Genomic DNA, 14,869 nt, shown 5'->3' on the forward strand with positions numbered 1-14,869 from the left:
AAATCTAGGACTTGAATATGACACAGCAGAAGTACTCATATCTGCATTTGAAAAGCTGTTGTGAGAAGGACCTGAAAGTGCTCATGGTGAACCTTGTGCAGGTAAGAATATCTTAAGCATATAAGGGGGGACACACACCTATTTTTTAAGAACGTAACATTTTAAAAGAGAATTTAACTACAAATATGTGAAAAACTGCTATTAGCCTCCAATAAGACATTTGTTTTCAGAAATTTAAATCTACTGTCTGTTGCAATAGCTGGGATATTACTCAACATATATGAATTTGTATGAGAATATTTTAACTTTATTACAGATTTCTCTGTTATTGATTTCTGTGAAAATAAAAGAAGAAATAGAAATTTCATTAAGTTCTGGATCAGCACCTTAGCCACCTTCATGAATTAGCAACTTCTCATACCCTTAAAATGAAGGCATAAATTTTTTTCTTCACATTTCATAAACATGAATTGAAAGAGAAGACACACTTTTTTAAGAGAGAGGAAAGTTAAAATAAATAAAGAAAGAAAACCTTCAAGGCATGCCTGTGCTTCCTTCAACTTTTTTTCCATAGCAATTTGTAGCAAACAGCACAGCTGGTCAAAACTCCGAACTCTGAGAGTTGATGCCGTGAGGAGAAGCAATGGTTGGCCATCTTTACCTTTGGCTTCAGACTGAACAGTTGCTCCACTAGAAAAATAAAATTATATATTTTTAAAATAAGAACTTAAATAAACAGCAAGTGTTAGAGCATAATTCTGAATGTTACTCAAGCTTCATATGACAAAGCAAATATAATTTCTTTAAGCTGTATTTCAGAAAACTTCTGAGGTAAACCAATTTATCCACTGCAAATCAGTAGATGGATGTGCCCAAAGCAGGCTGGGACCCTGTGGAGAGCCTGCACTGCAGCAGGCTCCTGGCAGGACCTGTGTTCCCATGAAGAGGAGCCCACACAGAGAAGGCTTGCTGGCAGGACTTGTGACCCTGTGGGGGACCCATGCTGGAGCAGTCTGTTCCTGAAGGACTGCACCCTGTGGAAGGGACCCATACTAGAGCAGTTCACGAAGAACTGCAGCCCATGGAAAGGACCCACATTGGAGAAGTTTGTGGAGGGCTGTCTCCCATGGGAGGGAGCCTACACTGGAGCAGGGGAAGACTGTGAGGAGGAAGAAGCATCAGAGACAACACAATGAACTGACTGCAACACCTATTCCCCATCTTCCTGTGATGCTTGGGGGTGAGGAGGTCGGGAAAACTGGGAGTGAAGTTGAGCTCAGGAAGAAGGGAGGGGTGGTGGGAAGGTGTTTCAAGAGTTGTTTTATTTCTCGTTATCCTACTCCAACTTTTCGTTGGCAATAAATTAATTTCCATGAGTTGAGTCTGGTCTGCCCATGACAGTAACAGGTGAGTGATCTCTCAGTCCTTATCTTGGCCCATGAGCCTTTCATCATATTTTTCTCCCCTGACCAGTTGAGGAGGGGAGTGATAGAGCAGCTTGGTGGGCACCTGGCAGCCAGCCAGGGTCAACCCACCAGGCAGGAGCCACTTCTAACACTAAAAGAAGTTACAGCGTTAATCACTGTTAGACACACGTTGTGGAAAGTCTTAGGAATAGACAGTGCAAGTTGTAGAAATCAATAAACAGGCCTGAATCACAACCAAGATATCAGTAGCCTGAAACTCTCAAAAAACCCTACAAATTTTAACTCAAAATTTTCAATACATATCAGTAAAAACCCCACCCATTTCAACCTCCCAAAACCACTAAGGCTTTCTTTATGCTAAATGAGCAGTTTTGCTTTGTGGTCCACCTTCAACATTTCAAAGCACATCACAATTCGGACTTACTTGAGATCATAACCCTCTCCGAATACTGAACAGTTCAATTGTGTTTTCCACTCAAGGGGCTCTCTGAAGACAAATGCTGCTTCCTGAGGATGTCTAGTACTGAAGCCCTCTGCAAACTTAATAATTTGATTTAAAAGAGATTCGTTCAAAGGGGTGATTTCAAGTGTGCCGGGTCCAGAACCAGCAGCTGTCCACTGAGCTGCTCTTGCCAGCGCCGCTCCCATGGTCCTCACTAGTATCAAAGGTGTACACCTTAGCAAAGAAACAGTCAGAGAATGACCAAACTGAGCTCCAAAATGATAAATGCAATATGCTGTGCCTGCTATAATTTGAAATAAATATATCTAGGAATGGTTAGGTTCTTTTAACTCGTTTAAATTCCCAGAGTGAGAAAGAGGGAATTTAGGATGACAACTCACAAGTTTTAAACAGGGAAATCAGGTGAAAACACAGGTTTTTCCATCTTATTTCATTCCTGGCTCTATTAGGAACTGAGGGAGCTGACAGCAAGGGCCTCTGTTGTGGCCATTAACAAAAGGTGCTCTGGTTCTTGTAAAGTTGACCCCACTGTTAAAAACCATATGTGCAAGTCGACAAACACGTGCTGCCCCCAGCAACGGCACCCCTCCCTCAGCCACTTTCTTTAAATGGAGGAAAGAGGTGTGTCGGGCCCACCGCCAAGCCAGAGGCCGGAGCCCCCAGACGAGCGGGGCATAGGGAGGGCTCGCCCCTGAGGAGAGCCCGGGCCGGTGCCTGGGCTGCTGCAGGAGGCGGGAGGGGCCCTGCCCCCCCGCCCCCCCCCCCCCCCCCCCCCCCCCCCGGGACACCGGCAGCCCGGCGGATGGCCGCCCCTCACCGCTAGCCCCCGTACCTTGCCCCGGGAGAGCCGCGCCGGACCCCGCCATAGCCGCTGGGGCCGAGGCCGATGGTGTTGCTATGGGGACGGGCCTGGCGGCAGCCGTTACCGGGAGAAGCGAGTAAACACAGGCGGCGCCCGGCGGCGGGAAGGGCGCAGCCCCGCGGGACGGACGGCCCGGTGGCGGCAGGCGGCGGAGCGCCCCGGGAGGTGACGCGCTGCGGGGGAGGCCGGAGCCCGGCAGAGCAGGTGGGTGAGCGCGGCGGGGCCGCTGCGGCGGCCGCTCCCCACAACGTCCCCCGAGACCCGGCGGCGCTGAGGCAGGGGCACCCTGACGTGGCTTCCACGGTGGGAAACGCGCGTTTCCCACTCGGGAAAGGAGGCGGGAAGCCGGCGGAGGGGTCAGGCCTGTGGCACTTCGAGCTGGGCAGCGGGGCTGGTGGGGAGAGTGACGCTGAGGCTAAAGGGCGGCACGTTTCTCGTTAGAAGGTAAGAGGAGCTATATTTAAAATAATAAACCATGTTATATGTTTTTTGGCGTGGAAATAATCTGCTGATTAGAGTTACTTTACACTAGAGTTTAAAGGAAGACCACCAAATACTTTTTAGCTTGAATTTTATTCAGTATAGCTTAAACCTTTCACTAGCTTTCAGTCAGTGCAAGAAAACAGCTTTAATTAATAAGGTTAACATTGGCAGCTTTTCGTTCTTGAGGCAACGTGACAGATTATGCTTTAAATGTTTTTTGTTAAAGAAAATGTAATGCGAAATCAGTGTTTCTTGGAAGAAGTAAAGGAAATATGTATGGGCACAGCCAGTGAACAAAGTCCTTTAACAGACTGAGGACAACACAACACTACAAATACACAAATAAAGCACCCCAGACACGGAATGGAAACAAATACTATTTCCCCAGTCCTATTGTTGAGTCATAACGTGAATGAGCCATCACTCTGCATAAGTTTTTAAGTTATAAAGTTGCCACTGCACACCTGCCTGTCTCATCTGTACCACTGGGGCAGCGAGGGCTCCATGCCCAGACTGCCCCCTGTAAACCCCCCTTCCAGCCCAGTTATCTGGGCCCAGCAAAATACCTATCAGATGGTAAAAATTGGACTTGGATTCGACCTAGGAAGGAATAGTTACCTGTTGCATACTAGCAGAAGTTACTTCTGAAGGCAAAGGAAAATAACCCTTTCAAGAGCAGTCCAACAGAAGCACCCAGTTGTTTTAACACCATAGAGTTAACATAGCCAAGAGTTACTTTACTGAGAACTCAGCTGGATAAAAAACCCTGTAATAACAAGGAAGGCTATGGAACGTATGTGGGATGTATCTGAAAGAATAACAGTGTGGGATTAATACCTTTTTTTTTTTTTTTTCCCCCACAAAGATGATTGTCCATATACGTTTTACTTACTGAAACTTTCAAGCAGTAACTATGGGTAAGTACATGCAGTCTGCGCAATAATGACTTAAGAATAGCATTGGTTTTTCTTGTTTCACTGCATAACTTTGTGAAGACAGAAAATGAATCATTTGATGAGGTGAAAATGAAAGAGCATTGTTAGTAAAAAGCCTTGCTAAAGACTTAATGCTTAATTCCTCTTTTCTTTATGGAATACTGTGTATGAAGGCATTTCCAGAAGGGATTAAATCTCTTCTTTTTACTGTAATAATGACTACTAAAAAGTGGAATTTGATGGGCAGAATGTGCAAACAGCAAAATGTGAAAGGGAGTAAAAGTATCCCCCCACCATGGGTGGTGGGGAGTGAGGACAGTGAGTTTTCACACAGAGCTGAGTATTTTAAGCAAGAAGTCGGTGGAGTAAGAAATAGAATTCCTAAACGAGATCACTCTGTTCCAGTGAACAGCAAGAAGGAAAGACATCTCAGTGGTGAAGATAAATGGGATGATTTGCCCTTGAAGAGTACACATCTCCACTGGCCATGAAAGGAGCTTTGATAACTAGCTGAGGCTTAGTTACCAGTAGAACTTCCCGTGGGGACAGATTTCAAAAAATGAAAAAGCAGAACAAGTTCTGCAAGCCAGTAGTGAGGAATGCTGCTGGGATCTGGTATTAGAAGCTAAAGGCCTATAGGCAGTCCAGAGGTTGGAGGTGCTTTTCCCCTTTCTTCTTTGTGGCAGGCAAATACTGAATTTGTAGCTCAGCTGTACTCATAGGAAAACTGCTCTAACTCTTCTGAAGACTAAAACCATTGGGTTTAATGTCTAACCTCGATTTGTATGACTAGTTTGTGTCTGTTCTTGCACCAACACTGGTCCTTTACCTTATTTTCAATGGCTACTTTTCCTCCCCAGTTCTACACCATTTCTGAGATATTTTCTCTTAGACTTCACTTTGCTAGTCTAAACAAATTCGGTTCCTCTAGTTTCAGCCTGCAACTTCATTTCTTTTGCTGTCACAGTATTCCTTATTTGCCTGTGTTCTAATCTGAGCTTGTTTTTCTTAAATAGATTTGACTCTGTTTCTAAGGTCATTTCACCAGGACACATTACATCAACATTAATATTATCTCTTTTGGAAGTTCCTTAACTACCACATTCTAGGATTGCACTTGTTTTTCAGGTCATATTAGGGATTGTTGTCACCTTGCAACTGAGTAATACAGCCAGTTTTTAACCCATTACTTTTATTTTTAGTTGATGAGTTTGTAGCTTTCTGCAGGATTTAAACATATAGTGTTGCAGTTTGCTGTTATAAAATTAAATTCCATTTCTAAAGAAAAAAATACATAGCATGCAGTCTCTATATTTTGGTCCCCATCCTCTTCCTCTTTCCAAAGTAATTTTTGAACCTGATAGAACATTTGAACCATGTTTCACAGAGGGTTGTGCTCTTGGAAGTAATGAAGCTTCTACAAGTTTTGTAAAACCTGATGTAGTTAAATTGAGACAAAATTAATGACCTTGCTGAGTTAAAGGCAGGCATATGAACTGCATGTCACATCTGTAGCAACCAGACAGCCAAGTGTTTTGTTCACACCGTGCTGGCTAATTATAACATGAGTAACCTTAGCCTTGCCCAGTGGGTGTTTTATGGAGAAGGTGGACAGCAGCAGATTGAGGGAGAAAGCACATAATTCTGTAAGAACTCAGATCTTGTTACTGCTCGTGAAATCTTTCCCTGACCTTCAAGTCAGATGAGGTTAGTGAGCCTAGGGCAGAGTTGGTAGGTGCAGGGACTTCCAGATAATGCCTGTTCACACACAAGTACTTTGCCGTGCCTGTCCTACGCCCTGCTAGGTTCTATGAACTGCGTTCTTCAGTGCTAAAACTTTTCACTCATTCCCTTATGTGATATAAACTGTTCCTGCTGTCTGCTCATAGTCTCTGTGCTCTATGGTCTTTTGCACATTTTCATACACATACTGGCTGTGGCAAGTCATTACTTCTTCCATCAGTAGTTAAGCTCTAGGTGATTCCCTCTGTTACTTTCAGGCTTGTCTTGCTGGATGACGGGAAGTCATGCATTCTTACATCAGCTATCACTAAAAAATAAGCACTTAGTAACTCCCTTACTTCGCCAGGCTGAAGGTTATTTACTACCACCTTTTACTTCTACCACATTTGATTGATCAATGCTATTAATACCTCCTAGCAGTAATACTCCTAGTACAAGATATAAATGGATGTATGTCTTAGAGAATCTTGTCTGAAAGCTAAAGTGTTAGGGAAAGTAATCACTTAAAGAATTATGAAAGTATTCTCTTGGTAACTCAAGATCAGCATGCAGAAAGTTCTAGTCTATAAAGTCATGTTCTCAAAAGTAGCTTACTGAGGAACTTACTCAGAAATGACATTTGCACCATATTTGGCTAATTCTGTAAATTTGTAGTAGTACATTTATGTACTAGTGACTTCATACTGTAAGTTACTTTTACATTTTTCATGTAAAAGACATTTTATAAAACAGTAGGTGAAATGTGTGCCTGAGTGTAGTCAAAGATGAGATCATTTGTTACTGGCACAAAGAAATGGGGGTTATGAAGAATTTGTCAACATGGAGAGAAGGGCAATAGGAAATATTTTTTACAATCTCAAGGTTGCAGCCAGAATGTGTAAGCCATTTTTCTTTTATATTTTTCCTCACATTATTGTAGAGTAGGGTGTAGATTATGACTGTTGAAGTAGAATAGTAATAGAAGTTGTAAAAAACAGTTGTAGAGGCTTACATAATATAAAAAAAGCCATTCAAGGTAAATAATACCAGCTATTCCTTCTGTTACATAGCAGTTTAGCTGATTGGCTTCATGGGTAATCTGTCAGACAAGCTGGAAATCAGGAGAAAACAAGATAGTATTTGTCAATTTCCTTTTATTGTTTATTAGCTTGCTTTTGTTGCAAAACTTACATATTTTTGGCATTCACGAAACGAACAAAAGTCACCACTGTTTGGTGAAAAGGGCTTAGCTAGAGAAATTAAAAAATCCAGTTGTGTTGCATTAATTTGATTTTTGTATCAGTACAAATGAACTATTTAGGTGCCTAGAGCTGTTAACTAACAGTTTTATGCATCTTAAATTCTTGTAATCAATTGTTTGTTGTTGTTTGTCTTTTTTTTAATTAGGGAGTACTGTTTGTGGAAAGGCAGGGTTTCAGCTCAAGAGGCAACCTACATGAGGTAAAAAGAGGGAGTGGACATGATGAACCTGTTGATGTTTTGAATCTTTAAGCATGATTTGATGGAAAACCTATGTTCAAAACCTAATCCTTAGAAAGCAAATGACTACTAATTTTTCACTGAGTCTCTGATTTCTCTGTTGTGACCTCCTACTTACATCTTGTTTTCTGAGCAATTAGGTACTTTAAAAAATTCCAAATGATCTGAAGTGAGGAGTTTTAAAGATTGGACATTGTACAATACACTGTCTTGGCTCTAGAAATTAAAAAATAGAAAAGACTTTTTTTCAAATGTGACTCAATGCAAGAGACAGAGGTATGCAGTGTTGTGCATGGGTGTCTGGCAGAGACAGTTACTTCAGAGTTCTTAAAGGAAAATAAAGCAGGAAAATATTCTGGTTAATAAGTTATAGATTAACAAAATAATATAATATTTCAGAATACAAACTGTGTTACTATACTGTGCTTCCCTCTATTTGTAGGTGGTTGTTTATTCCCTTTTGTTAATTTCTGTTTATGTTACTGCTAGGTCTCTTGACTACTTCTGAGTATAATTTGAAAGAAATAATCAGTGTGGTGTAGTAACCAGATGCTGTGACTATGTCATAACAATATTTGAAGTACCAGGTTAGAAGATAGTGATTTTGAAAGATGTAGTAAATTCATTTACATTTTTTCTTTGTAGCATCAGAACAAGATACAGGTCATAGTATCAGGGGCCTTAACATGGTGGGTATCTTCTCAGTGAAACTTGGCTGTTTTTCCTGGATTTGTAATACTTTAGTGGGGGATAATTCCATTCAAGGATTTTTCTTTTTGAATCCCACATTATCTTTCTGCATCTTCAACCTCAGTTCCCTCTTCATGTAATATTTTGTCTTGAGATGTCTACTATTCAAATACATGTACATAATAACACTGAAAGAGGAAGCTTCAGAGAAAGATATTCTGGAGTAGAGTTATTTGAGTATATGAATAAAGTTTGAATTGTTTTAAAATGCTGACTTTTACAGGAGGAGTCACCAAAGTATTGACTCCATTAGCCACCTTAATTTGTTCATGTATGGGTACAACCCCTTACACGCAGAAGGGACTAATCGCTGATTCCCTTTATTTTTCTTACTGATTCTTCCCTGCATAAAAATTACAGATTTTGCATACATTTTTCCAGGGAGAAAGAATGTCTGTGTATTTTGATGTTTGTATAAAATGTTTTTTTCTAGAGCTGGTTAATTATTCTGACTTGAATAGTATAGCAATTCAGTATTCATAGAAGCTACATAATGTCTCTTAAAACTTGCTTATTGGTTAGTTGAATTAGTTGTATAGGTGGATTATAACTACAAAGTTAATAACTGTTTCCCTACAGCCATCAGAAAGATACAGAAACCTTTTAAGGCTTCAGTGGAAATCAGGCATTCTGATTTATATTATAAAAGCCAATGGAACTTCAGCAGTGGTATTTAGTAGCAGAGATTCAAGATTCAATTAAAATAAAACAAAACAAAACATAAACAACTGAATACTTATCCAAAATATTGTGTGCCAAGTGGAATGGACAGATTGGTAACTTCGCAAATTAGAGCACCGTACTCTTGAGTCTGCTGTGTCCAGAACCACTTTTGACCTTTGCAATTTAGGAAAGATTTTGACTTTCTGGCTAGTAAAACAAAAATTGGAGAATTATTTTGAAATGTAGGAAGAAAAACTGCCAGCTACACGCATTAGTTATACATTTAGCCCGTGGTGCTAAACATTTGAAATAACTTGATAATAAAGGTAATACTGCAGACAGTATATCTTGTACTGTGATTGAAGACAGTGTTTTTAGCTTTCAGACATAGACCGTTTGCAAGTGAATGCTACTGACAAGCCCGAATGCCTTTTGCTTTCTTAGTGGTTTCTAAAAATTGCCTCCTTTTTCAAGGGGAAAAGGGAAGAAAGAATTAGGCTGTTTGTTTTTGGGTGCGAGTGTGAAAGGGAGATTGTTTTAAAATTAGAATTTCATAAGTAGTCTCCATTTATGGATTTCTTCTCCTAGAGGAAAAATGAGAGGTATTGGTGGAAAGTATTTTGGACTGTAACATGGTGATATTAATCGGGAAAGGGAGTCTGGCTGTTTCATGAAGACTGGATTCTCAGACTAGGTGCTAATACAAACATGCAGAAGACACTACATAGTTAAGAGACTTTAAAATCCTTTTCTTTTGAGGTATCCAGCTTCCAGTTATTACTGTGCTAGTCCCATTTCACTACTTAGGCAATTATCAGTAGTAATTCTGGGTAATTCCCTACATAGTTTTTATGAAAAGTGACATAAAAATAAAAAAAAAAGCACCAACCACCAAATCATTTTTCCCTGTTATATAATCAGAAAGAAAGCCAAGACTGACATCAGGGCGTTTTCTCTTCCTTGTAGGTCATTTTAAGGCAGAAATTCAAACACCTTGGAGCAATCACTGGTTTTGAAGAGACTGCTTCTATCATTTATGGTGGTGTGGTAATATTATATGGGAAAATGTGAAATTGTGAGAGGAGTGGAGATCAGAATAAAGCCAAATCGCTACAGGGTTTAGCAGCAATTGGCTGTAAAATTAGTGTGGAGCAACAGTTGGATGTTGCAAGGTTGAGCATTAGTCCAGTGCCTGGTAGAAAAATAACTTACTGAAATTTCTGTTTCATAGTGGTTGTACTCTGTGAGCTATTAAAGGAAAGTTGCTTTTTTATTTTGTTTTATTTAAGTATATAGAATGTATTTGATCTTACTGACATCTGCACTCAGCTTGGATGAAAAATAAGTCCTGTGTGGACGAGAATAGGGATTATAGCTCCATTACAAATCGTTTTACAGTAGAACCTCCAATTGGGGAGGAAAGTTGCCTTTTTATCAAAATTATTTTTATTGAGAGAAGCAGAAATGCGTGTTACATATACATGTCTTCTTGCATAGTGTACATTCTGATACAGTTAATTCAGCCAATTTTCTGGTATTATTCTCAAGATCTGTGCCATGGATATTAGAGTCCTCCATATGGGTACATTTTTCCTCTGATTTTTTCCATTTCTTCTTCTGGTAATAACTGTAGAAAATCAAGCGTTTTAGTTGAAATTTAGAATCATTAAGGTTGTTCTAGAGGATCTGAAGCTCTTCTGTGTTTTGGTAGTTAGTTATTTTATTGTAGAAAGGGTTGCATCTACCTGTTACATCTTCATTTATTTTTTTAGTTCAAGCAAAGATGGAGATCAAAACTATCTACTTTAAAAAACTATTCTTATTGCATCCACTTTATGCATAAATTAATATTTTAGTTTATTACAAGAGCTGTTGATTTCCAGCAAGCCTTCAAATCTGAATGTAAAATCTGGGGAGCGAAGCAGGCAAATTTTTCAAAATACATGCCTGTGTGCTCTGTTTATATTTGGGAAGAGTAAGACTGAATAGTTTGAATGTAATTTTTCCTGGAATATCAAGTTAGCATCTATTGCTTTGGTATTTAAAAGGTTACTGATTGTGATGCATAAAGACTGTCTTACTGGGTAGTTTGAAATAATTTCTCAGACATGGAGGGGGATTCTGTCCCTACTGGAAAATCATACATGGCAAGACTTTAGTATCTGCTGCCATTGTCATCAATAGAATTCTGTCATCGATCTCATGGGAGGAAAAATTGGTCCCTCAACAATACTGTCAGACAGCAGACAGTTAAACTTAATTTTTACCAGACTGTTTCAAAAAATCTAGTCCCTGTGACATTCTAAAATGTAAGTTAGTTATGTTAATGACATTTTTCTGCTAAGATTTCAATGTAAAAGGTTTGTGATTTGTTCTGATTTTAGTAAAGCCTTCATACTGGAAATAAGGATAGTCTTTGTATCATGCCAGGGGTCAGAAGGAATTAGGCTTAAGAGTCTGAAGAAATCTACTACCAATTACCAGTTTGCTACTGCTGTCAAGTAAATATCAGCATATTTAAGCATGGTAAGCCCAAAATTACATGATTTAGTGATTCATTTATAGTGGTATTTTATTATTTTGATATTTTAGTTCAGAAACACCACTAAATTTGAAGCAGTGACATTTAAGAGTTAATAAAAGTTTTGTGCCATTAAAATGAGTAAGTGCAAAATAAAAATTGGGGATCCGAATCTGCAGATTTTTTATGCAAGCAGTCCTTTGTTTCTCCTACTAGATATGCTATACTGCACAATAAGTACAATGTAGAAATTGGTGCCAAAGCTAGCTCATGGGCGGGAAAAGCAGGCTAGCCTATTTGTGCAGTGCTTTGCCAAAGCTAATTTACTTTGCTAAAAAACAGAGTAAATTAGACAGTGTGCAGCATTAACCGATGTGGTTAAACTGCTTCCAGTTACCCAGGCTGGCTTCTTTTGAGCTGCTTTGGCTATCTATCCACAGCACTGTGTTGTGTAGCACAGACATGCCCTGACTAAAATTGATGTATGTGAAATTTTATTCATCTAAGGACTGACGAATCATACCCATCCTTTCTTCTCCAGAAATTCTGTCCTTAGATACATTCAGAATGTACAAATAAGCATGTCTTCAAATAAGTATGGTATAAATGTCATTGCATTTGACCTCAGAAATGTGATTTTCTGAGTAAACACAGAAAATGGAGGCACCACAACTGATTATAATTAAATATAAGTGGCTAAGCACTGATCTGTGGTATAAATAGATGTGTTACGGCTGACGGTTAAAGTTCGAGTTCAGCTTACGTGTGAGCGTTTGCATTACTCATGTAAATCAATGTTCTCACTTACAAGAGAAACCTCATAATTTACCACTACCCATAAAGTATCCTCGCTGTAATCAATAGTGATTCCTATATGGAATTACTGTGCAGAGCAGCGTCTCTTCTGCAGCATGATTGCTGTGTGGTTTGGCACCATGACAGCAAAATATCCAGTGAGCTCAGTAGTTTTCTGCGTGGAAGGACTTAGCTGTCCTAATTTGGTACAAAAATTCCATTCAGTTTAAAGTAAGGAAAACTGGAATTAACTACTCCACATGTTAAAGGATGGAGTAGAATCTTCAGGAGGGGAAATGATTTACAATCTCACTGTATTGAGACTATACAATGAAATTCTGGTTGATTTTATTCTATATAAAACTAGAATATAGTAATTAAAAATACTTGGTGTTGTCCGCCACACTGATAACAGTCAAGGATGATCTGGTGATTTTTTTCATCTCCACTTTTGGTGTTAATTGAGTATGCTGCATTTGAGACTGAGAGCAGGCCATATTCAAATGAATCTCAGAACATTTTACTGCTTTTTGATTACATGAGCACACCATGGTGCACATACAGACATGCTGTGCTTGGCTCTTTAGTCTGCCAAACAGGAATGATGAGTGCAGGGGCATTTCTGAACCCCTCCGCTGCTCTTGGGAGCCTGGGGGTGCCCGTGCAGGTTCAGGGCTTTGAAGTACTCTCCCAGGGCACCTCTTGGAGCCACAGTCCCCGTCTGATGGGATGCCCTTCTATAAAACAGGCTGAAACTTAAAAGGGGTAAGGTGGGGACTCTGAAGCATGCAGGAACCCAATTCCTCCATAACTCACCACTTTACTAGACAACTTCACAAGTTCACAGGCAGTTGCCAAGTAGCCACAAGCTCAAGATATGAGTGAGATCATTCCTGGAAGCAGAAGCGTCAGTAAGTGGTAGATGTGCTCAGGGCACCTGGATTGAAGTGAACCCCTCACAGAACATAGTGCAGACTTCAAATGTTAGTCTTTTAGTGGAGCTGCAAGAAGCTGTGGCAAGAAGTTCGGAGTTTGGTGTACTCACAGAAACCTAAGCTGTGGCACTTACGAGACTGACAGGACCAAAACAAGAGAGCCCAGTAAATTCAGATTTTGAAGTCTGTGAAGCAGAGGTTTTCTGAACTGCTTTGGTGGATTTGCATTCTCTGAATTCCACTTCCAGTGCCTTGTATGTGTTCTGAGTGTATGGCCCAGTGTTCCAACAAAAATATAGGCTACATCTCAAATAAACAAAATTTAGAAGATAATTGGTTTTCCATTTTTGTATGTGTTTGCAATTACTAAAGTAAAAAAAATTCCTGTAATTTTCTAGTCACCTATGTAACTAACACCTCTGGTGGAACCGAGTGGGCCTCTTCTAGTTACATAAAGCAGACACTTGCACATTTAGTGTTTTACAAAGCTGTGATTAACTAATGGGAGAATAGTTGAGTTTTCTAATAAAATATGATAAACATGCTAAATAAATGGCACTTAAAAAATAAATTGTAATTGTCCTTGGAACTGGATTACAGCATCAAGGAGTGACATAATATATTTAAGCTGACAAATCTATTGATACTACAGAAATCTCTGAAGTTATGTGCTTTCCTGTTCTCATTCCATTTCTCATAGGAAAGCTACTTAATTTTTTGTTTGCCCATCTTGATGTAAGGATAGCTGTTTATTTACATGCGATACATTTTTTCATGTATTTTTTTATTTATAAGAGACACATTACACAGACCATCATGTTTTATTTTGAGAGTAAGCAGATGTATTCTTAAGTATCTTCCCATAAAGTGTCTTACGTGTCTTTTTCAGCTTTTACCAACAGAACAGTGTAGTATTTTTAAAGTTTATTTGCTGTACAATATTAAGACTATGAGAAGACACACAGAGCCTATTGAATCCCTAACAATTGCTTTGCATATAGTCAGTAAAAACATACGTGTACTCACAATCTTGCTTTATTAGTGGGCTCTTCAGTGGCTGCTCAGTGATACTATAATATCGCCGTTTAAATAGATTAAAAAAGCAAGACAGATGAAGGACAGTGAAGTTACCGTTTAGCACTTGTCTAATTCTTGCATTAGCAGAAGTATCTTAAACTCAGCAATTTTTCTCAAATACTCAAATTTCTCTTTAGCTAGAAATTTGCTGTTCTTATTTTAGGTACAAGGAAGGACAAGTTTAAGAAGGAAAAGCCCCATCAAGCTGTTCTCCAGCCATAAAAATTGAACTCATGAAGATTTATCGTTGTAATCCCTGCCTCCGCTTTTCTTGATGCCTCATTGAGATGCATGGTGCCTGATTTCTCAGTATTCATTGCACAGCAGTGCTTACAGTCACAGCACAGCTCCCGCTGCCTACAGCCTGCAGTTGCAAATGCTCAGCACTTCTACAAATTACACTCCACTGTACTGAGCACCAAGAAAAACACAATTAACAACCACATGTGCAAAGTGACTAGTATCACACAGGAAATCTGTGGCAAAGGCAGGGATACGATTCAGTTCCCCAGGGCTCCAGTCATGCCTTAATCATGAAAACATGTTCTCCTCTCTACAGTCGTCTGCTTCATTCACTACATACTTCCAATGGCTGCAACAAAGAAAGTACAGATTCCACAGAGCACGCTTGTTTTTACTACGCAATGATTCATTGTCCAGCGCAGGTCTTTTCTATGTGCTACATAACACGGAAAGCCCATGGAAAACTCTGCTTTCAAAGGAATCACATGCAGTT

The 14,869-nt window shown here is 39.6% G+C and overlaps 1 protein-coding gene across 1 annotated transcript in view; it reads right to left on the reverse strand.

The window, feature by feature from the left end:
* The window catches only part of ODAD2 (outer dynein arm docking complex subunit 2), an 87,288-nt gene extending 84,153 nt beyond the window's left edge, over window positions 1-3,135 (reverse strand). The window contains exons 1-3 of the mRNA XM_055805570.1: window positions 2,723-3,135; window positions 1,852-2,103; window positions 533-690 (exon numbers count right to left, since the gene is read on the reverse strand). Coding sequence (XP_055661545.1) covers window positions 533-690; window positions 1,852-2,075 — 382 coding nt within the window. The 5' untranslated portion in view covers window positions 2,076-2,103; window positions 2,723-3,135. The remainder of the gene's footprint in view (window positions 1-532; window positions 691-1,851; window positions 2,104-2,722) is intronic.
* Between the last annotated feature and the right edge of the window lie 11,734 nt (window positions 3,136-14,869).

This window comes from Falco peregrinus, chromosome 5, assembly GCF_023634155.1.
Source record: "Falco peregrinus isolate bFalPer1 chromosome 5, bFalPer1.pri, whole genome shotgun sequence".
Lineage (NCBI taxonomy): Eukaryota > Metazoa > Chordata > Aves > Falconiformes > Falconidae > Falco > Falco peregrinus.